Source organism: Bos grunniens, chromosome 3, assembly GCF_055505025.1.
Source record: "Bos grunniens cultivar Pamir isolate PY7600 chromosome 3, Bosgru_T2T1.0, whole genome shotgun sequence".
NCBI lineage: Eukaryota > Metazoa > Chordata > Mammalia > Artiodactyla > Bovidae > Bos > Bos grunniens.
This window is the reverse complement of record NC_141167.1, coordinates 91,973,762-91,995,965: the sequence shown is the minus strand read 5'-3', so window position 1 is coordinate 91,995,965 and position 22,204 is coordinate 91,973,762. Positions and strand designations below refer to the sequence as shown.

General features: G+C 38.5%; 1 protein-coding gene across 19 annotated transcripts in view; it reads right to left on the bottom strand.

Annotated features, from left to right (window-relative positions):
* HIPK1 (homeodomain interacting protein kinase 1) overlaps window positions 1-22,204 on the bottom strand; it is a 54,572-nt gene that overhangs the window by 23,256 nt on the left and 9,112 nt on the right. For 16 of the 19 annotated variants that reach the window (XM_086391949.1, XM_086391940.1, XM_086391941.1 and 13 more), the window contains 3 exons: window positions 18,884-19,961; window positions 9,305-9,428; window positions 2-121 (listed from right to left, as the gene is read on the bottom strand). In XM_086391949.1, coding sequence (XP_086248075.1) covers window positions 2-121; window positions 9,305-9,428; window positions 18,884-19,959 — 1,320 coding nt within the window. In that variant the 5' untranslated portion in view covers window positions 19,960-19,961. The remainder of the gene's footprint in view (window position 1; window positions 122-9,304; window positions 9,429-18,883; window positions 19,962-22,204) is intronic. The other 3 variants (XM_086391950.1, XM_086391952.1, XM_086391951.1) reach the window with 1 other exon arrangement.

The following is a 22,204-nucleotide window of genomic DNA, read 5'->3' as shown; positions in this document are numbered from 1 at the left end:
CCTTAAGTCTCCATAGCGGGTACCCCAGATTAGGATCTCTGTTGAAAAACCTAGTAGTTTTTGTCCCGGCACTGAGAAGATATTCAGCTGGCAGGCCTTGTGTTTGTGAGATGTAACGAATCTGAAATGTCAAAATCATCAAAACATTGATTTGGAGTGAAAAGGGAAATTATTAAAAACTTTCACACTAAAATATTATTAGCTCTAGTCAAAAAAAAAAAAAGGTATCACAAAGAAATTAACTATTTGATCAATACAAAGGAAATTTATCTGTAAATACATGTATTATTCCCAAGTATTTATTCAGTAACTTTCTTGCCACTACACCTGTTATTTACAAGGAAAACTCAGTTTTGAAAATTTTCTGTGTGACCCTTTTTGGTTTCCTGTAGACTTCTGATACAGAGCTCAAAAAAAGATATTTCTAGGACAGAACAGAAAGTTTTCAACAAACTATTTCATGGATTACCAAGGCTATGTTTGTTGATACATTATCAGATTCAAAAGATCAGGAAAAAATTTCTATAAGCCTCTTTCTTCCTTAGCTACCTCTAGCTCTAACTCTAGCTCCAGTCAACAGTCCCTAGTCAAATGTCCCTACACCGCCACAGAGTTTCTCTCTCATACCACAAAATTAAGCACTTAATTCAGTTTCTCTATTCCCACATCAATAAAGGGCAGGTACTATGCTCATTCATTCACTATTTATTGAACAACTACTTTGAACTAGGCTAGCAGTTCTCAAAGTGTGGTCTGGGGAACACTGAGGGGTCCCCAATATCTATTTAGGAGTCTATGAAATAGAAACTATTTTCATAATAGTACTAAGAAGTTATTTGTCTTTTTCATTTCTTTCTCACGGGTATACAGTAGAGAGTTCCAGAAGTGATGTGTGATGATGTCATTGCTCCAATGGCTAATGAGACATGTGCTTGTATATTCTTGTGCTTTAAAAGTTTCCCAGTTTTATTGTCCACACCTGTCTTTACTTTCACAATTCTCTCTATCCCACAAGGCAATTTGCTCCTTTCCCATGCGGCTCAGCTGGTAAAGAATCTACCTGCAATGTGGGAGATCTGGGTTCGATCCCTAAGTTGGGAGGATCCCCTGGAGAAGGGAAAGGCTACCCACTCCAGTATTCTGACCTGGAGAACTCCACAAACTATATATAGTCCATGGGGTTACAAAGAGTCGGACATGACTGAGTGACTTTCACTTAACCAATTGAAAGGAAAATAATAGGTTTTTTTTTTTTACATTCCCCCCACCCCTCAGATATGCAGATGACACCACCCTTACGGCAGAAAGTGAAGAAGAACTAAAGAGCCTCTTGATGAAAGTCAAAGAGGAGAGTGAAAAAGTTGGCTTAAAGCTCAATATTCAGAAAACTAAGATGGCATCCAGTCCCATCACTTCATGGCAAATAGATGGAGAAACAGTGGAAACAGCGGCAGACTTTATTTTTCTGGGCTCCAAAATCACTGCAGATTGTGACTGCAGCCATGAAATTAAGATGCTTACTTCTTGGAAGGAAAGTTATGACCAACCTAGACAGCACATTAAAAAGCAGAGACATTACTTTGCCAACAAAGATCGATCTAGTCAAGGCTATGGTTTTTCCAGTAGTCATGTATGGATGTGAGAGTTGGACTATAAAGAAAGCTGAGCACAGAAGAATTGATGCTTTTGAACTGTGGTGTTGGAGAAGACTCTTGAGAGTCCCGTGGACTGCGAGGAGTTCCTACCAGTCCATCCTAAAGGAGATCAGTCCTGGGTGTTCATTGGAAGGACTGATGTTGAAGCTGAAACTCCAATACTTTGGCCACCTGAGGCGAAGAGCTGACTCATTGGAAAAGACCCTGATGCTGGGAAAGATTGAGGGCAGGAGAAGACAGAGGATGAGATGGTTGGATGGCATCACCAACTCAATGGACACGGGTTTGGGTGGACTCTGGTAGTTGGTGATGGACAGGGAGGCCCGGCGTGCTGCAGTTCATGGGGTTGCAAAGAGTTGGACACAACTGAGTGACTGAACTGAACTGAACAGAACACCTCCAAGAGCTTCCCGTTTGGTGCTACAGGTAAAGAATCCATCTGCCAATACCGGAGACACAAGAAACAAGGGTTCAATCCTGGGTCAAGAAGATTCCCTGAAGTATGAAAATGGCAACCCACTCCATTCTTCTTCCCTGGAGAATCTCAAGGACACAGGAGCCTGGTGGGATACAGTCCATAGGGCAGAAAAGAGACAACTGAGTGACTGAGCACACATACTCCATATGAGAATGGCTATATTTAATGATAAAATTAGAAACTTGTAAGCAAGGATATCTTACTTCTTCTCATCTCTCCTCCCCAAAAACTTCAGTTTTAATTATTAATGCAATGTATATTTATAGACATAAGCTATATAAACGGAGCTGTTTGGGGGTCCTCAACAATTTTTTAAGAGTATAAAGCAGAGGTCAATCTACAGGGCAAACCTGGCCTGCTAGCTATCACAAGACAATTTTAGACAGGAGGATATTACCCTGAGTCTGTGGGACATACCTAACTGGAAGCCGAAATAAAGCATTAGCAAAATAGAAAAAAAAAATTTTTAATTGTGAATAGGAACACTTTAAATGTGAACTTCTTTTGCATACACAAAGGGTGAAATATTATGTAACATCCAGGGTAAAATCTGTACAATTAAATACCATGCAGACATTTTGAATGACAGAAGTATATTTATTGACATTGTAAGAAAGATATTTCATAACATCCTAAATGAAAAAGCAGATTACAAATTAAATATAACCTCACTTAAATTACACTTCCCTGATTCTAAGAGGCATGTTTTTTCACATTAACATCTTTGCAATTAGGATATGTGTTAACAACTGATAGCCATGATAAATCATGGTTTAATTGAAAGCATTCTCTCTTAGAGGTACAGCAAAGTAGTGCGTCTCTCAACCAATGGTGTCTTAGATTTGATAAACACAGTGTGTATGTTCCTCTATATCCGTTTATATTTGAAACATAACTATATGCAGTGCATATTCCCTCATTCATTCTTTCAGTAAGTACTTACTGAGCCAGACAATGATTTTCAAAATAAACATGGCTTCTGCCCTCATAGACCCTGCAGTCAAGTGAAGGAAACAGACACTGATGTATAATTCAAACTGAACAGGTATCTTGAAGAAAATAAATAGGCTTCTACAAAAGGAGGAGCCCAAGATGGAGGCTTGGTGAGGATAAGGTCCTTGAGGAAGTGACACTTCAGCTAATAAATGAGCAGGGACTGACTAAATGAAATAAATGAGTGGTGGAGAAGCTTTCCTAACTAAGAGAACAGTATGCATGAGGGCCTGTGCTAGAAGGAAACACTCTTAACCAGTGCTGAAATAATGCCAGTGGGTCTAGAGCAAGAAAAGCAAGAAGTGGTGTGAGAGCAAATCCAGAAAGGGAAAGAAGAAGGGGAGGAACAACCCACGGAGGGGCTCAGAGGCCATATTAAGAATTTAGTCCTTTATTCTAAGTGACAGGAAACCACTAAAAGAGCAGAGGAGTGGGATCATCAAATTGGTGTTCTGAAAAAAATCACTCTGGACAAAAGACTGGAGGGAGGCCAGAGGAGATAAAGGGAGGTTGTCTAGTAGCCCATGTACGCGATGGAGACAGACTGGACCAGGGTAATAGCAGTAGGAAAAACCTGACTATACTCAAGAGGCATTAGGACACAGATGGTCAGGCGACGCATGTGTGTGCACATGCACACATACACTGCGAAACTACGCTTTCCTTCATAGAATTTATCTCAACTGTCCTATTTAATTATTTGTATAATTATCAACGTCTATTTCCCATCACCAGTATATAGGCTCCACGAGGGCAAGGATAATGTTTTATTCAGTGCTGTGCCCCACGTAATCAGAGCACCTGTGATACAAAGTAGGTACTCAATAAATGTATAAAGAAAATTAACAATTAAATGTGTAAATAAATATAAAATATACCAAAATGTAACAGGTTACCTTGGAGGGGTAGAACTACTAAAGCATGAAATTTTTGTCTCTTGGCTCACTGCATCTTTTCTAATTTTTCTACAATGATGCACTTACAAAGTTAAAAAATTTTAATACCTGTTAAAGTAGAATGGGAACTATCATACAGATACTGCTTTTCACATAGCTTAAAATAAAGCAACAAGAGCCCCACCTTTATGTAAACAGAAAGTGTTACTGTCATTTGTTATTTTAAACAACTGAAATGTTTCCAACAAAGTTGATGCTATTAACTAATATCTGGAAAGGGTACACACATTTGACTTTAAGACTCACAAGCATTTGCTGTAAAATCTCAACTTTAGCATTTCCAAAAATGCCACAGCTGATATCATACTTAACAATGAAAGACTGCTTTCCCCTTAAAATCAGGAACAAGACAAGAAAACCGACTCTTGCTATTTCTATTCAACACTGTACTAGTGTGGTTCAGTGCAAAGCAGCCAGGCAAGGGGAAGAAAGGAATCCAGATTGGAAAGGAAAATGGAAAATTTATTTGTAGATGACACGATCTTCTAGTTAGAAAATTGTAAGGAATTCATCACAAAAACTATCAGAATTAGAGTCATTAGAAAAAGAGTTCAAGAAGGGTGCAGAATACAAGAGTACAAAATTCACTGCATTTCTATACACAACCACTGAACAACTGAAAATAAAATTAATAATTCTATTCACTATAGCATCAAAAAAAGAATACTTAGAAATAAATTTAACAAAAGAAGTAAAAAAACTTGAACTCTGAAAATTACAGAACACTGCTAAAGAAAACCTAAATAAACCTGATCATGTTTACGGATCAGAAGCCAGTATTGTTAAGATGGTGATACTTCCAAAAGTCATCTTCCGATTCAAGCGATCCCTAAAAAAAATAAATAAATAACTTTCTTGGGACAAAACAGAAAAACCCACTCTAAAATTCATATTGAATTTCAAGGGACCCTGAATAGCCAGACCAATCTTAAAAAGAATAGTTAGAGGATTCACTCATAGCTCAGTCAGTAAAGAATCTGCCTGCAATGTAGGATAGCCGGGTTCAATTCCTGGGTTGTGAAGATCCCCTGGAAAAGGAAATGGCAACCCACTCCAGTATTCTTGCCTGGAAAATCCCATGGACAGAGGAGCCTGGCAGGCTACAGACTACGGGATCTCAAGAGTTGGACACCACTTAGCGACTAAATCACCACCACCTGAGGACTCACAATTACTGTTTTAAAAACTGACTGCCACAAGACAGAGAAAGACAAATACAAATGATGTCACTTACATGCGGAATCTAAAATATGACACATATGAGCTTATTTACAAAGCAGAAATAGACTCAATGACATAGAAAACAAACTTATGGTTACCAAAGGGGAAAAAGGGATGAGAGGGATGAAGTAGGAGTTTGGGATTAACAGATATCCCGTACAGGGAACTATATCTATTATCTTGTAATAACCTATAATAGAAAAGAGTGTGGAAAAAAAAGTACACACACACACAGGAATTACTCTGCTGTACACTTGAAACTAACACAACATTGTAAATCAACTATACTTCAATTTAAAAAAAAAAGAAAGCTGACTACCAAACTATAGTAATCAAAATGGTATGGTACTGGCATAAGGACAGATACAGGATATAGCTCAGTGGAAAAGAACCAACAATTCAGAAATAAATCATTACATTTATTTATGGTCAACTGATTTTTGACAAGAATGCCCAGACAATTCTTGGGGAAAGACACCTTTTAGAAAACAGTATTAAAAAAAAAAAAAAAAAAAGAAAGAAAACAGTATTGAGATAACAGAAAACCCACATGCAAAAAACTGAAACTGGATACTTTCCTCACCCAATATTCAAAACTTGAAATGACTCGAAAACCTAAATGTACGAGCTAAAACCATAAAACTATTTGAAGAAAACATAGGAAAAAAGCTTAATTTGATTTGCCAATGATTTATTAGATATGATACCACAAGTATAAGCAATAAAAGGAAAACTACATCAAAATTTAAAACTTTTGGGTAAACACTATCAACTGAGTAAAAAGACAACCACATGGAATAGTAGAGTATTTAGAAATCATTTATTTGATAAGGGATTAATAATAAGAATACAGAAAGAACTCCTGTAGCTCAATAACAACAAAAATCCAAAAATGGGCAGTGGATTTGAACAGGCTTCTCCAAAGAAGATATACAGATGCCCAATAAGCACATAAAACAATGCTCATCACCACTAATCATTTAGAGAAATACAAATCAAAACCCCAAAGAGATATCACAACATATCCATAAGAATGGCTATTATTTTTTTAAAAAAAGAAAGAAAATAACCAGCCTTGACAATGATGAAGGATGGGGAAACTGGAACATTGCTGGTAGGAATGTAAAATGGTGTAACCACTATGGAAAGAAGTTTGTTGGCTCCTCAAAAACTTAAACACAGAATTACCATATGACCCAGCAATTCTATTGGGTTGGCCAAAAAGTTCTGTAAGATGTTACAGAAAAACTTGAATGAACTTGTTAGCCAACCCAATACTTTTAGCTTTACACCCAGAAAAAGTCAAAGTGTTAGTCACTCAGTTGTGTCCAACTCTTTGCAACCCCATGGACTGCAGCCCACCAGGCTCCTCTGTCCATGGAATTCTTCAGGCAAGAGTACTGGAGTGTGTTGCCATTCCCTTCTCCAGGGATTGAACCTGGGTCTTCTGCATTACAGACAGATTCTTTATTGCTGAGCCACCAGGGAACCCCTTTAATACCCAAAGGAATTGAAAACAGGGACTTAAACATTTGTTTAAGGCAGGAAGAGAAGGGGATGACAGAGGATAAGATGGTTGGTTGGATGGCATCACCAACTTGATGGACATGAGTTTGAGCAAGCTCTGGGAGTTGATGATAGACAGGGAAGCCTGGCATAGGGTCCATGGTGTCACAAAGAATCCGACACAACTGAGCAACTGAACTGAACTGATACATAGCACCATTATTCATGACAGCCAAAAGGTGGTAACAACCCAAGTGTCCATCAACAGATGAACACATTAAAAATGTGGTATATATATATTAATACATTTATACACAGACACATATACACACACACAATGAAACACTAACCAGCCATAAAATCAAGTTCTGATACATGCAACAGCATGAATGAAAAACATCATGCTAAGTAAAAGAAGCCCATCACAAAAGACCACATATTGTATATAATGAATAAAATATACTAGAAGGGGCAACTCTAAAGAGACTGAAAGGAGTCCCTAGGTGGTAGTGGTGGGGCAGTTAGCAGACAATGGGTACTGACTGCTAATAAGTACTGGGTTTCATTTTACAGTCCTGAAAATGTTCCAAACTGATTGTGGTGATGGTTCACAACCCTGTGAACACACTGAAAACCACTGAGCTGTACACTTTAAATGGCTCAATTATATGGTATGTGAATTATATCCCAATAAAGTTGTTTAAAAAAACCTCAGCTGTAGGAATAAAGATCCTGCCTCATGAATCTTTGTATAAGCAAAGATACCTCAAGATAAACTATCCCCAATCCTGCTCTACAACAACAACATCCGATTTATCCATTATTCAGCATGGGAAAAACAACTTTCTCCTACTACCCATAGTTTCAATCTATACACCAGGCAAAAATTCTCAAAACCACCAGATCATTTCTTTACATGATAAGCCCCCACTGTACCTTAGCTTCTAAATCTAATTTTACTTGGTTCCACTTCCTAGGAACATTACAATATAATCTGTTTACTAAGTTTGAAGAGATGCCACAAAACAGCTGGCCTAGGAATGGCACTTTGGAGGCTATAATTGCTTGGAGCAAGGTTTCTTAATCAGGGGGTCCATGAATTCCCTAACTTTGTATATAAGACACTGTGCACATATTTTCCTGAGAAGATTCACACCAGATTCTCTAAAGAGTTTAAAACCTAAAGGAGAGAATTACTGAATTGGTTCAACTAACGGTGGTTTTCCATCATTTAATCTCCCTCACACTTATTTGTGGTTGTTAAAATAAGGAAGATGGCTCCTGGCTATAAGGTGGATGAAAGACTGAAAAATTAAAAATTACAAAACTCAACTGGTTACTTATCAAATGAGCAACTCATTGTTTATGTCAGACTCTGATAACAGGAAAGACTGAAGGCCAAAAGAGAAGGAGGCGGCAGAGGATAAGATGGTTAGACAGCATCACCGACTCAATGGACGTGCCTCTGAGCAAACAGTGGAGGGGACAGTGGAGGACAGAGGAAACTGGCGGGCGACAGTCCACGGGGCTGCAAAGTGTCGGACAGGACTCAGTGATGGAAAAAAACAAACAGCAACAGAGACAAGTCCAGAGGGCCAAATTTTTAGAAATTGGTAAATGCTACATCTACTCTAAAATGGATCTAGGTTGAATAAGGGAAAACACTATTTTACTCTTTTTCCTATTAGAAATTCAAAATAACCATTCATTTCTTAAAAAAAAAAAAAAAAAAATCCAGAAAACAACAAAACAAAACCTCGTGTATCTACTGTGTCCCAGATACAATGTTAACAGCTGAGGATACACTGATAGAATCAAGCAATCTCTGCCCTCAAAGAGCTCACAGCATAGTAGTTAGAACTGGCTTTTTGAAAGAACAAGAAATGAGAATTCACAATTTTATTCCATGGCAAAACTTCTCCCTTTAGGACCAGTTTCTTAGGAAGCTGCAGCATATCTTCTAAAGCTTGTCTATTCTGAAACACAGATCATTTATTACAGTAACTTTCAACTCTTAACGACTTCCCTCCTAAATCCTATGTTACAGAGACCTAACACACACTGCAGCTTCCGGGGTCCAGTGTGTTTCAGATGCAGAGAGTAATTACTTTAGTGTGTGTCACATGTAAAAGGAAATAACAGCACTGAATGAGCCAAAGTTCGCTCTTAGAATTCCAACCTCACATCCTTACACTACTTTTGTATCTTAACTCACAAGACACATTAGCTAACTAAAGTTAAATCTCACTACAGGTCTGGAAAAGTAGCAATCTAAAGTAATACGAATAAAATCCTTCTTAAAAGTACAGAATTGCAAATATAACTTCCAGACTAAAAAGCAGGTAGACAAAATTTCATTCTTTAAAATTTCATTATTTCTAATTGGATTATTCTTTCCCTGCAATCTAAATACTTCACTAGTAAGTTCTATTCCTCTAGCATCTTTCACCAGTTAACTACTTGCTTCCTATTGCTATCCAAATAAACACTCTTACCTGATCATATTCTGAAGCACCAGGATAAAGAGGCCATCCCAGGAACAGCTCTGCTATCACACAGCCCAATGACCACATATCAATAGCTTCACAAAATGGTAAGCCAAGAATAATTTCAGGGGCTCTAGCAAAAACAAAAATAGCAGATTAAAAAAGATATACACTATTTGGGGAAATTGTGTTGCTACTATTCTAGTATCAGTAAAGGTATACTGATTTAATGAACTAAATACAATCTTGGGTATAAAATCTGTAATTTGAAACTCTTAGCCCTAGATATGTTTCTTGAATTTCAGAAAGGTACTACCCGTGTATAAACTACAAACTGCATAATAATCCCTATAGAGTTCAGGAAGCATCACATAATCAAATACATTAATATTTCTGCAACAAAACATATGAGCAATCACACTAAGCCAGACAAATACCTTTAACAGCCTTACATTGATTCAAGTCAGGTCTTGCTAATAATAGCTTACACCAAACTTAGAAGAAGATTTAGTTTTGAAAGCTTTCTGAATTTTGAAAATTTAGCACTTTTTATCCTTAGCACCTTTTTAATTACAGAAAAATCAATGAAGTGTCCTGACCAATAAATACCTCTTTGTGACAGATATGCCTTCTATAGAAATAATAGTGGTTCATACCCTAGTTCCATTATTTAAAAGCTGCAGGCAATTAATTTCTCTGTATCTCATGTTCCTCATTCATAAAATGGAGATGAGTACCTACTACACAGGGCTGTGGCAAGGTTTAAATAAGTAAAAAAAAAAAGATGATAATGATGACGATGTTGTTGCTCAAATATTAAAGCTCTTGATCAGTGTCTAGCACACAGTAAGCACTATGAAACTGTTAGATAAAACAATGACTATTATTATTACATCATCATTTTTTAAAAACTTTGAACTCTCTGTGTGCTTTCAGAAATATTTTTTGATTAATACTCCACAGAGAAACCCAACCCCAGGGAACCTTAAAGAGAAGACTGCAGTAATATCATACACTAAGAGCTTTATATATATATATGAATACATCCAAGGCAAAGTCCCACTTGCAGAGAAGGAAACAGATGCAAATAGATTAAGAAATTTACCCCAAATCATATAATTAATAAATGGCAGAGCTAGAATTTGAATTCTAGCAGTCTAGCTCTGAAGTTGAGTAAATTGTACTATTACTATCTCTAAGTAAGCAAAGTTAAATACATACCCTGACATGAAAAGCCAACTCACTGAAAAAGACCCTGATGCCGGGAAATATTGAAGGCAAAAGGGGAAGACGGAGGCAAAGGATGAGATGGTTAGGTATCATCACCAACTCAGTGGACATGAATTTGAGAAAACTCCGGGAGACAGTGAATGACAGGGAAGCCTGGCATGCTGCGGTCCTTGGGGTCACAGAGAGTCAGATATGACTTGGAGACTAAGCAATAACAACAAATACATACCCATCTATATACATCTATTTGGCATTGTGGTATACATGGTGTTTTCCAAACTGTGACAAAGAGATAAATGGATTCAAAAGGGGGATAATAATAATAAACGACACGTATGTAGGGCCAAGTGTGCACCATGCGCTGCTCCAGGTTCTTTATAAATATGGGGTTTACTTAATCCTGTTTACAACAATCTTATGGAAGTATTATCACTGTTGAGCCCTCAATTACATGATGCACATTTTTCACATTTTAACATCTCTGAAATTGAGACTCTTGCAAATGACAGTATATTTTAGTTTAATAGCAATGTTTTTACTTTATTAGTACATAAATAATATTTCATCTTATAATCAATGGTGCCTTGCTTCTACATTAAAAGTATCATTTCTATTTTAAAGATAAAGAAACTGGACGCTGATAGGTTAAGGTGCTCAAGGCTGGCCACCAGTCAGTCTGGGTCCAAGAACTGAGCTCTTAAAACACTTTATTACCTCCAAATAATTTCCTTTCCTTCTAGTAAGTCCCAGAATTTGAATCTGTAAGGACACTCCAGATCCAGATCCCTCATTTAACAGGAGCTAAATGGAAAAGCAGATCTCTCCATCAGGACCCATCTCATAGCTGTCTCCTAGCAAGTGTCCCAAATTTTCCCTTTCAAGCAGTACGTGTTTATTGTTGCACTGTGTGTATGCGGAGGAAGAGGGAAGGGGACAAATATTGAGTGGGGAGGGTATAAAGATATTTCTTTTAATAAGAATATTACTTTCCCAGAGTAATTTTCTAAACAGCCCCTAGAAAACAGGGTAAATTAGAGGGCTCCAATAGCGTAAGATCCCGGCCTGCTGGGACTTACACTATTGGACCAGAAAGGGCAGAACCACTAATACCATCAGGTTTTGTTCCATTTGATGTGCACTGTGTCTTTTTTAGCCAAAGAAAACAACTTTCAAAAGTGACATTCCTGCTGCAGGTGGCTAGAGACCCACATTACTGATGGAATTTCAGAGTTCAATTAAATACAAGCATGTGTCATATTTGAGAGCATTAATAAACTAGAGGGTTAGAAACATAAAAGCCTTTCTAAAATGAAAAAGAAAAAAATTTTTACTTTCACTGAGCAGACTCATTAATTTCTAAGTTCATGACAGTGCCAAAAATAGCTGGCAGGGAGAATGCAAATGGCTTTGTGCCAAAATAAAAACTAGGCTTAGAACATTCCTAAACATCAATTGAAGAGCAGCAGATTGATTTTGCCATTCCCACTATACCAGGAAGACATTTCAAAATCTGAGAGGTAGGTCATAGGGAGGGGCCAGGCTACCCAATAACTTACTTTTTTAAAAAGATAGCCATAACATGTGATAACTGTTAGGCTTCAAAGGCTTAAAATTTCAGGGAAATTAAGAAAAATGCCAATCCCATCCCCCAAATGCCATAAAACAAAAAACCCCTGAAGATTGGCTGGAATCAGTTTTTCCATTTGGTCTTCCTCTGCTTCTAGGGTAACAAAAGCAGCTAAGTATTTTGAGCTAAAGCTCACTCAAAACCGTTAACTCTGCCACTTCTACTATACAAAATGGTAAGTATCAAAAGAAAAACTATGAAAGCAGTAAAAATAAAATAAGGCTGCTCAATCTACTGAGGACTTTTCACTATCATTAGAGGCTCAACATGTTAGACTTATGTAAACTCTAGGAAGCAAAAAGACTGAAGCTATATATATATATATATATATATATTTTTAATCATTTACAGCAGGTTCACCTCTAAAGACAGAATGTTTTAAACTTTGAATTCAGATCAAAATTCTTTCTAAGATTCTCATTATGATAACATCTCTCCCCTTGGCATCTATTATTTCTCAACCCTTCAATATAAACTAGACACTGAAAGTCTGGTTCTACCTCATCTATATAATAAGTTACTCACTCTTCTAGGTTCTTATCAGCTCTGACATTCTAACAACTAGGCAGTAAAAAAGATTACACACAGAAAAAAGAAAAACAAACTAGCAGCCTTGAGTAGAAAAATGGCATTAATTGTACTTTGGACATAGTGACTCTCTTCTTTGAAGATACATTTTGACCTTAAAGAACAAATACTAAACAGGGTCTAACTGCTATAACCAGGTGGTAGAAATAGCAATCTTCGTCTTCTGATTTCCCAACTTCAAACTCCTATAAATTGAAAAATTCCACTTAAATCATAAAGCTCTGTTTCACTACAACCCAGAGCAAGCTGAAGTTGGGATAACTTAAGAGCACAAATCATTCTCTGCTCATTTTCATGAACACTCTTGTTTCATCCCACCCATCTGAGAGGCATCAAACCAAATAAGAGATGTTATATAAAATCGAACTTCCTGCATCTGTAGCTTAGGTGTAACTGTGGTTTCAGTGTCAAACGAAATTGTACTGCTTTCTGTCTAGGATAAACTAACGATTATACACTGGAAGTGAGAAACAGATTTAAGAGACTATATCTGATAGACAGAGTGCCTGATGAACTATGGATGGAATTTCGTGACATTGTATAGGAGACAGGGAGCAACCCATCCCCCAAAAAAAGAAATACAAAAAAGCAAAATAGTTGTCTGAGGAGGCCTTACAAATAGCTGTGAAAAGAAGAGAAGCAAAAAGCAAAGGAGAAAAGGAAAGATATTCCCATTTGAATACAGAGTTCCAAAGAATAGCAAGGAGCGATAAGAAAGCCTTCCTCAGTGATCAATGCAAAAAAATAGAGGAAAACAATAAAATGGGAAAGACTAGAGATCTCTTCAAGAATTTAGAGATACCAAGGGAACATTTCATGTAAAGATGGGCTCAATAAAGGACAGAAATGGTATGGACCTAACAGAAGCAGAAGATATTAAGAAGACGTGGCAAGAATACACAGAATAGCTGTACAGAAAAAATCTTCACGAACCAGATAATCACGATGATGTGATCACCCACCTAGAGCCAGACATCCTGGAATGTGAAGTGGGCCTTAGGAAGCCTCACTACGAACAAAGCTAGTGGAGGAATTCCAGCTGAGCTATTTCAAATCCTAAAAGATGATGCTGTGAATGTGCTGCACTCAATATGAGAGCAAATTTAGAAAACTCAGCAGTGGCCATGGGACTGGAAAAGGTCAGTTTTCAATCCAATCCCAAAGAAAGGTAATGCCAAAGAATGCTCAAACTACTGCACAATTGCACTCATCTCACACGCTAGTAAAGTAATGCTCAAAATTCTCCAAGCCAGGCTGCAGCAACATGTGAACCATGAACTTTCAGATGTTCAAGCTGGTTTTAGAAAAGGCAGAGGAACCAGAAATCAAATTGCCAACATCCGCTGGATCATCAAAAACGCAAAAGAGTTCCAGAAAAACATCTATTTCTGCTTTATTGACTATGCCAAAGCCTTTGACTATGTGGATAGCAATAAACTGTGGGAAATTCTGAAAGAGATGGGAATACCAGACCACCTGACCTGCCTCTTGAAAAACCTGTACGCAGGTCAGGAAGCAACAGTTAGAACTGGACATGGAACAACAGACTGGTTCCAAATAAGAAAAGGAGTACGTCAAGGCTGTATATTATCACCCTGCTTATTTAACTTATATGCAGAGTACATCGTTGAGAAACGCTGGGCTGGAAGAAGCACAAGCTGGAATCAATATTGCCAGAAAAAACATCAATAACCTCAGATATGCAGATGACACCACCCTTATGGCAGAAAGTGAAGAAAAACTAAAGAGCCTCTTGATGAAAGTGAAAGAGGAGAGTGCAAAAGTTGGCTTAAAGCTCAACATTCAAAAAACAAAGATAATGGCATCCGGTCCCATCACTTCATGGCAAATAGATGGAGAAAAAGTGAAAACAGTGATAAACTTTATTTTGGGGAGCTCCAAAATCACTGCAAATGGTGACTGCAGCCATGAAATTAAAAGAAGCTTACTCCTTGGAAGGAAAGTTATGACCAACCTAGACAGCATATTAAAAAGCAGAGACATTACTTTGCCAACAAATGTCCGTCTAGTCAAGGCTATGGTGTTTCCAGTGGTCATGTATGGATGTGAGAGTTGGACTATAAAGAAAGCTGAGCGCCAAAGAATTGATGCTTTTGAACTGTGATGTTGGAGAAGACTCTTGAGAGCCCCTTGGACTGCAAGGAGATCCAACCAGTCCATCCTAAAGGAAATCAGTCCTGAATATACATTGGAAGGACTGATGCTGAAGCTGAAACGCCAATACTTTGGCCACCTGATGCAAAGAGCTGACTCATTTGAAAAGACCCTGATGCTGGGAAAGACTGAAAGTGGGAGGAGAAGGGGATGACAGAGGATGAAATGGCTGGATGGCATCACTGACTCAATGGGCATGAGTTTGAGTAAACTCTGAAGTTGGTGATGGACAGGGAGGCCTGGCGTGCTGCAGTCTATGGGGTCGCAAAGAGTCAGACACGACTGAGCTGAACTGAACTCAAACTGAAAATATGCTTTCCTTATCTAGACCTTGTCCTTCCATACATAATAAAGTGATCTCAGCTCTAAATAAAGGCCAGCTGGCCTGTTCAAAATGGAAAAGCATTGAGCTGTAAGTATGGCAAACCTTTGTGTCTAAAACCCAAGCCCCAAAGACAGCAACTTTTCTTGGAATTAATCTATATTTATACTTACAGTAGGTTAGGAAATAAAGTATTTTCATCCAGCCACACCTATGGCCAACAAAAAAAGCACAGTGGCAAAAACTTATGTCAACTGATAGTATTCTGGCATGTTATCAGCAAGGTGAAGCAATGTGAACTAAAAGCGGGGCCAGGGGAAGGCTGGCTCTGGAGCCAGAATGCTCCACTAGTCAAAAGGATTACAGAGAATTTTTCTGAAAAGACAACAGGGTAAGGATTTAATGGACTCTAATAAAGCAACAATGCAACATGAAGAGGACCACTGTGTATAAAATTAATGATAAAAAAGGAATCCCTGAGCTGCTATTCCCCTTGCCTTAGGCCCACCATCAAGTATTACTGTGATATAGCTTTATAAAACTATAAAAAGAAAAGATAAAAATAGACAAGGTGGACTGGAAGACAATACTGTTGAGATATCGGTACTATACAAGATGATTTGCAGATTCAGTGTGATCCCTATCAAACACCAAGGAGTTTTTTTCAGAAACAGAAAAATCCATCCTAAAATTCATATAGCATTTCAGGAGACTCCAAATAGCCAAAACAATTCTGAAAGAAAATAAAACCAGAGGTCTCACACTTTCTGATTTCAAAACTTATTACAAAGCTACAAGTAGTCAAAAAAGCATGGTACTGGCATAAAGACAGACATTTAGAACAATGGAACAGAATAGACAGCCCATAAATAAACCCTCATATTTATGGTCAGAGGATTCTGACAAGAGTGTCAAGACCATTCAATGGAGAAAGGACAGTCTTTTCAGCAAATGGTGCTAGAAAAACTGAATAATCACATGCAGAAGAATAAAACTGGACCCATACTTCATACCATACAAAAATTAACCCAAAATGGATCACAACCCTAACTACAAGAGCTAAAGCTATTCAAAGAAAACACAGGGGAAAAGCTTCATGACATTGGCTTGGCAATGATTTCTTGGATATGATACCAAAAGTACAAAGCAACAGCAACAAAAAAGACAAAATTCATCAAAATTTAAACCTTTTGTGCAAATGACACTATCAAAAAGGTGAAAAGGAAACCCCACTGAATGGGAGAAAATGTCTGCAAATCATGTATCTGACCAGGCATTAATACCCAGAGTATATAAAGAACACTTACAACTCAACAACAACAACAAAAGAAAAACAATCCAATTCAAAAATGGACAAAGGACTTGTCCAAAGAAGATGGCCCAAAAGCACATGAAATGATATTAATCATCACTAATTATTAGGGAAATACAAATCAAAACTATCTGAGATATCATTTCACATACATAAGGATGGCTATTATCCAAAAAACAGAGGGAGAGAGAAAGAAAATAACAACTGTTAGTATGTGGAGAAATTGGAATCCCCATGCACGGCTGGTGGGAATAAAAAATCATGCAGTGGCTGAGGAAAAGTTTAGTGGTTCCTCAGCTTAAGTAATTACCATATGAACCAGCAACTCTAATTGTAGTTTTATACCCCCAAAAAAGTGAAAACACGGACTCAAACACTTGAATATGAATGTTCATTACACCATTATTCACAATAGCCAAAAATGTAGAAACAATCCAAGTGTTCATCAACAGATGAAAGATAAGTCAAATGTGGTATATTCATGCAATGAAATACTCAGTCCTGAAAAGGAATGAAATTCTAATACATGCTACAGAATTTCAGAGATTAACCTTGAAGACATTATGCTAAATGAAGTAAGTCAGACCCAAAGGACAAATACTGTTTGATTCCACTTATCTGCAATATCTAGAACAGACAAATTCACAGAGACAGAAAATCAGACAGAGGTAACTGGGGTGGCGGGTGTAGGAGGATAGAGTAGTTACTGCTTAATGGTTACAGAGTTTCTGTTTTGAGCGATAAAAAAAATTTGGAGGGACTTCCCTGGTGGTCCAGCCATTAAGAACCTGCCTGCCAATGCAGGGGACATGGGTTCCATCCCTGGTGGGGGAACTAAGATTCCATGTGTGTTTGTGTGTGTGCGAGTGCAAGCTTAGTTGCTCAGTCATGTCTGACTCTTTGTGACCTCACTGACTGTAGCCCGCCAGGCTCCTCTGTCCATGGAATTCTCCAGGCAAGAATACTAAAGTGGGTTGCCATTCCCTTCTCCAGGGGATCTTCCCAACCTAGGGATCAAACCCAGGCCTCCTGCATTGCAGGCAGATTCTTTACGGTCTGAGTACAGTGCAGATCACATGCACCTCGGGGCACCTAAGCCCAGGTGCCACAACTAATGAACTCACACACTGCAACTGGAGAAAAGCCCAAGCAACTATGAAGAGCCCGCCTGCCACAATGAAGATCCAGCAGAGCCAGAAAACAAAATTCAGAAGCGGATAGCGGGGAAGGCTACAGGGCACTGTGTAGGCACTGCATAACACCGAACGGTACGTGTTAAAGAGCTAAACTTCCTTTTGGGTAGGTTTTACCACAATCAGAAAAACAAAAAATATATAGATGGCGTATTTTCTGAATCCCTGCACAGGTTAAAATATCCTTGTATTTTTTTCACATGTAATATAAAATTCTTAGTTCAGAATTTCTATTCCCTCAAAATTTATTAGCCAAACATAAAACTTGACAAAACTTATTTTGGGGGTTATCTTTATTACTGTTTCACTTCTTGACTGGGTGTGTGTACAATCTGTTTAATGCATGACCATTAAAATAAATATCAGATTCCCTAAAATTAATTAATAACTAGACAGATAAATGAGGTACTGAGAAATAAAAATTCATATAAAGATTTTCTCCTTTCAGTAATGCTCCTTGATTATAGTACAGACAAAATTCTGTATACTAGCATTTAAGTTCTGTTCCAATAATTACTATGTATTGAAAAGGTAGCTTTATTAGAAGTATCAATATGGAAATATAAATCACTGAAGTATAAAGTGCTTGGGTCAAGGCCATTTTAGGATAACCAAATGAGTTCATATGCAAATAAATTCAAAGACCTATGGAGAATATTAAAACAAGAAGAGATCTTAGCAATCATCTAATCCAATTCTATTATGCAAGAGAGAAAACGTAAAATAATAAAAGGATGCTACAGTTAAAACTTGGAATTATTCCAAGGCATCTCACCTGCCAAGACTGGAACCTGGAAAAAATAGCAGCATATGGCCCAAATTCATCACAATTAAGTAAATATCTTATATATTTAAAGATACTTTAAAATGGGAAGATTATGTATAAAGGTAGCAAGAAGGAACCAGATGCTAGAATAATTCAACCAGGAACAAATTTCAGAATCAGACTGAATTAATTTTCTAGAGCTAAAATTTCAGAAATAAAATAATGTTACGTACAGGGAATAAAGTGAAATATATTACCCTATTCTGTGCTGAAATCTGTAAATAGTTCATTGTTATATGTAGCCCTTTGTAGTACATGCTAAATATAAAGACAGATCTCTAGTTTAAGACATATTGTTTAGCATCTGCCACTTGCCTGTAGTAACGCGACTGTAAGTAGGTTGAGCACACAGCTTTGGAAACGTGACTAGCAGAACCAAAGTCAATGACCTTCACTCGGTAGGGCTGGCGCACTGGATCAACCAGCATTATGTTTTCAGGCTTAAGGTCAGCATGAATTAGACCAAGGCTCTTGAGCTTCATCAGGGCAGTGGCCACCTGCTGCAAGATTGGCCTGATGTACTTGAGTGGCAGTGGACTAAACTTGTTCTGCTTTAGAAAATCATATAAGTTCTGTTCCAGCATCTCGAACACAAGGCAGGTATGATTCTTATGCTGAAAGCACTCATAAGAACGGACAAAATTATACTCATCAGCATTTTCACTGCTTAGGCGGGAAAGGATGCTCACTTCAATCTGTCCCTGTCTGGCATAGGAGGGGTGGTTCTTCAAGATTTTAATAGCCACAATTTCCTTGGTGCTCCGCTTCCAGCACTTAGCCACCTGTCCAAATGTTCCCCGGCCTAGGAACTCCAAGACTTCATAGCTGTTTGTCATAGAGCAAAGGATCTCATGCTGGACCAGCTGGTAATCCCCTTCTCCGCTGGAGCTGCTACTCTTTGTGGTGACAGTGGTGGTCGTGGCAGCAGCACCCACCACAGTTCTGTTTTGCAGCATGAGAGGGGGATGTTCTTCTATGATTTGCACGCTACCGTTGCTGTCAACTTCCTCACTTTTTCTTTTCAATCCACATTTTTGATATGGCTCAAGCAAAGAAACGTTGCTTCTGTGAGTCAGGGTCTGGCTGCTTTGGAAGGTTGATGTAGCAGCACTGGCCGAGCTATCAGCAGCTGTTACAACAATGTGCTCCACTGCAGGAGCTGGGAGGAGCAGGCCCTGGTCGTAAGCAGGGATGTTGAAATTTGCTACCTGGTGAGAGGAGTTGGCTTGCCCTTGTGTGGCTGGGAGGGTTTTGCTGTGGGTATAATATTTGTCGTTGCTGCTCTGTCCAGAAACATCCCAGCCAGAGGGCTCTATTTTCAGCTTCTTCGCACTGCAGAAGGCACTCGACGACACTGATGGGGGGGAAAACACCTGCAGCTGTGATGCCATACCTACATTGAGAAAGAGGAAGAGGAATTAAGCCCTTAATTTTATACAACTCCTCACTTAGTACAGTAGAAAATTTTCAGTTCAGAAAAACCCACAAGTAAATGTGTATCTGGCTGACGTTTTATTTTATACATTTTCCAAAACCTGTTGCCCATTAAAGAAGGATAAACTTTTTGGTCTAATTACACATCCTGAATCACTCTTTGAGACTCAGCAATAATAGGGACAGATTGTTAAAGAGTATGAACATCTATGATGGTTTATAAAATAAAAACAACATCAATAATAATGCCTTAGATGACTGATCATCTACTATGCACCAAGAGGTAGTCTAAGCACTTCAAACACATTAATTCTCACCACAACCTTTGGAAAAGGATACTATCCTTACTTCCACTCTACAGATGAGGAAACTAAGGCAGAGAGTGGTTACAGTAATTTGCCCCAAATAAGACAGCTCTTAAGTGCAGGACTAGAATTCAAAACCAAGCTCTTTGGCCTCAGAGTTTATTCCACAGCTCTGTCTTCATTGGAGAAGGCAATGGCACCCCACTCCAGTACTCTTGCCTGGAAAATCCCATGGACGGAGGAGCCTGGTGGGCTGCAGTCCATGGGGCCGCTAAGAGTCAGACAGGACTGAGCGACTTCACTTTCACTTTTCACCTTCATGTATTGGAGAAGGAAACCACTCCAGTGGTTTCCCACTGGCAACCCACTCCAGTGTCCTTGCCTGGAGAATCCCAGGGACAGGGAAGACTGGTGGGCTGCCGTCTATGGGGTCGCACAGAGTCGGACACGACTGAAGCGACTTAGCAGCACCACCAGCAGCTGTCTTCATTCCTGTCCTAATTAGCTTTTTAATCAATTATTTAAATTTAGACATAGATGGTATATAATAACTATAAAATTCATAGATGAATCAAATTTGGGCAGGATACTCAATATTGCTAAGTAACAGGTCCAAAAGGATCACCAAGAACAGAAACCATAAAGTAAACCTAGCTGATGACATTTAACACAAATACAGACTTCCTACTTAGGTCTGAAATCTGGCTAGCACAAAACACAAGAATAAGAGATACAAGGTTAAGCAGGAGCATATATGAAAAACACACTTTTGTTAGCAAGAGAAATCCCATGTAATAATGTTCCTCTCTCCTCAAAAGCGAATTCAATCTTAAACTATATTCACAGAAAAAGTAGTGTCCAGAATGTGGCAGACAGTAGCTCTGTCCACTGCACTGTAAAAGGACCACTGATAAACCGACCAGAAGAAAGTAATCAGGATGAGGTGAAACCTAGAGAGGATCTTCTGAAGAACCTTGGGGAAATCATCCTTAGAAAAATATGGGGAAAGGTAACAAGAATTGCCCACTTATATACAGACACCTCTAGCTCAATAAGCCCAAAGACTAATTACACATTTGGACTAATTTGGACTTTTGACTAAAGTCCAAACGTGGCACTGTGGTAAAGAATCTGCCTGCTAATGCAGGAGACATGAGATGTGGGTTCCATCCCTGGGTCGAGAAGATCCCCTGGAGAAGGGCATGGCAACCCATTCTAGTGTTCTTGCCTGGAAAATTCCATGGACAGAAGAGCCTGGCAGACTACAGTCCGTAAGGCTGCAAAGAGTCAGACACAACCGAGCACAAATGTCCAGTTGACTGAGCATACAAACCATTTCATATTTATCTTCTCCCTTCTCAATTATATAACCCTCAGATGCCTCAGGGCTCATACTAATCCTCCTTCTTTTGTTTCCCTCTTTTTACTACTTTCCAGCATTATTTATGTTTCTCTATTTGTAAATGTTCTCTAACCCAGACTCCCCTCTTCAGCTCCAAATCCTTATTTCACACTTCGATCTGGATCCCTTAGAGACATCTCAACTCAACATGCCCCAAATGCTACTTTCTAAGACGTCCACAGCCAGTTTTTTTACCTCGACTGAGAGACACTACCACACATCCAATATCTCAAGCAGAAATCAAGGTGGCAAGGAGTCTCTGTTTCCTAATCTACAAAATGGTGACAGCAATACCTATATTATGGGGCTCTTCTGAGAATTAAATGATTTAATACAGAGGACAGGCTTAGTGTCTAGAACTCATTTAATATTATTATCCTGACTCATTCCCCTCCCTTTCTACCCTCTCTTAATCCCCATGTCTAATCTATAACCAAATCTTATCACTCCATCTCCTAAGTGAAGTGAAGTGAAGTCAGTCCTGTCCGACTCTTT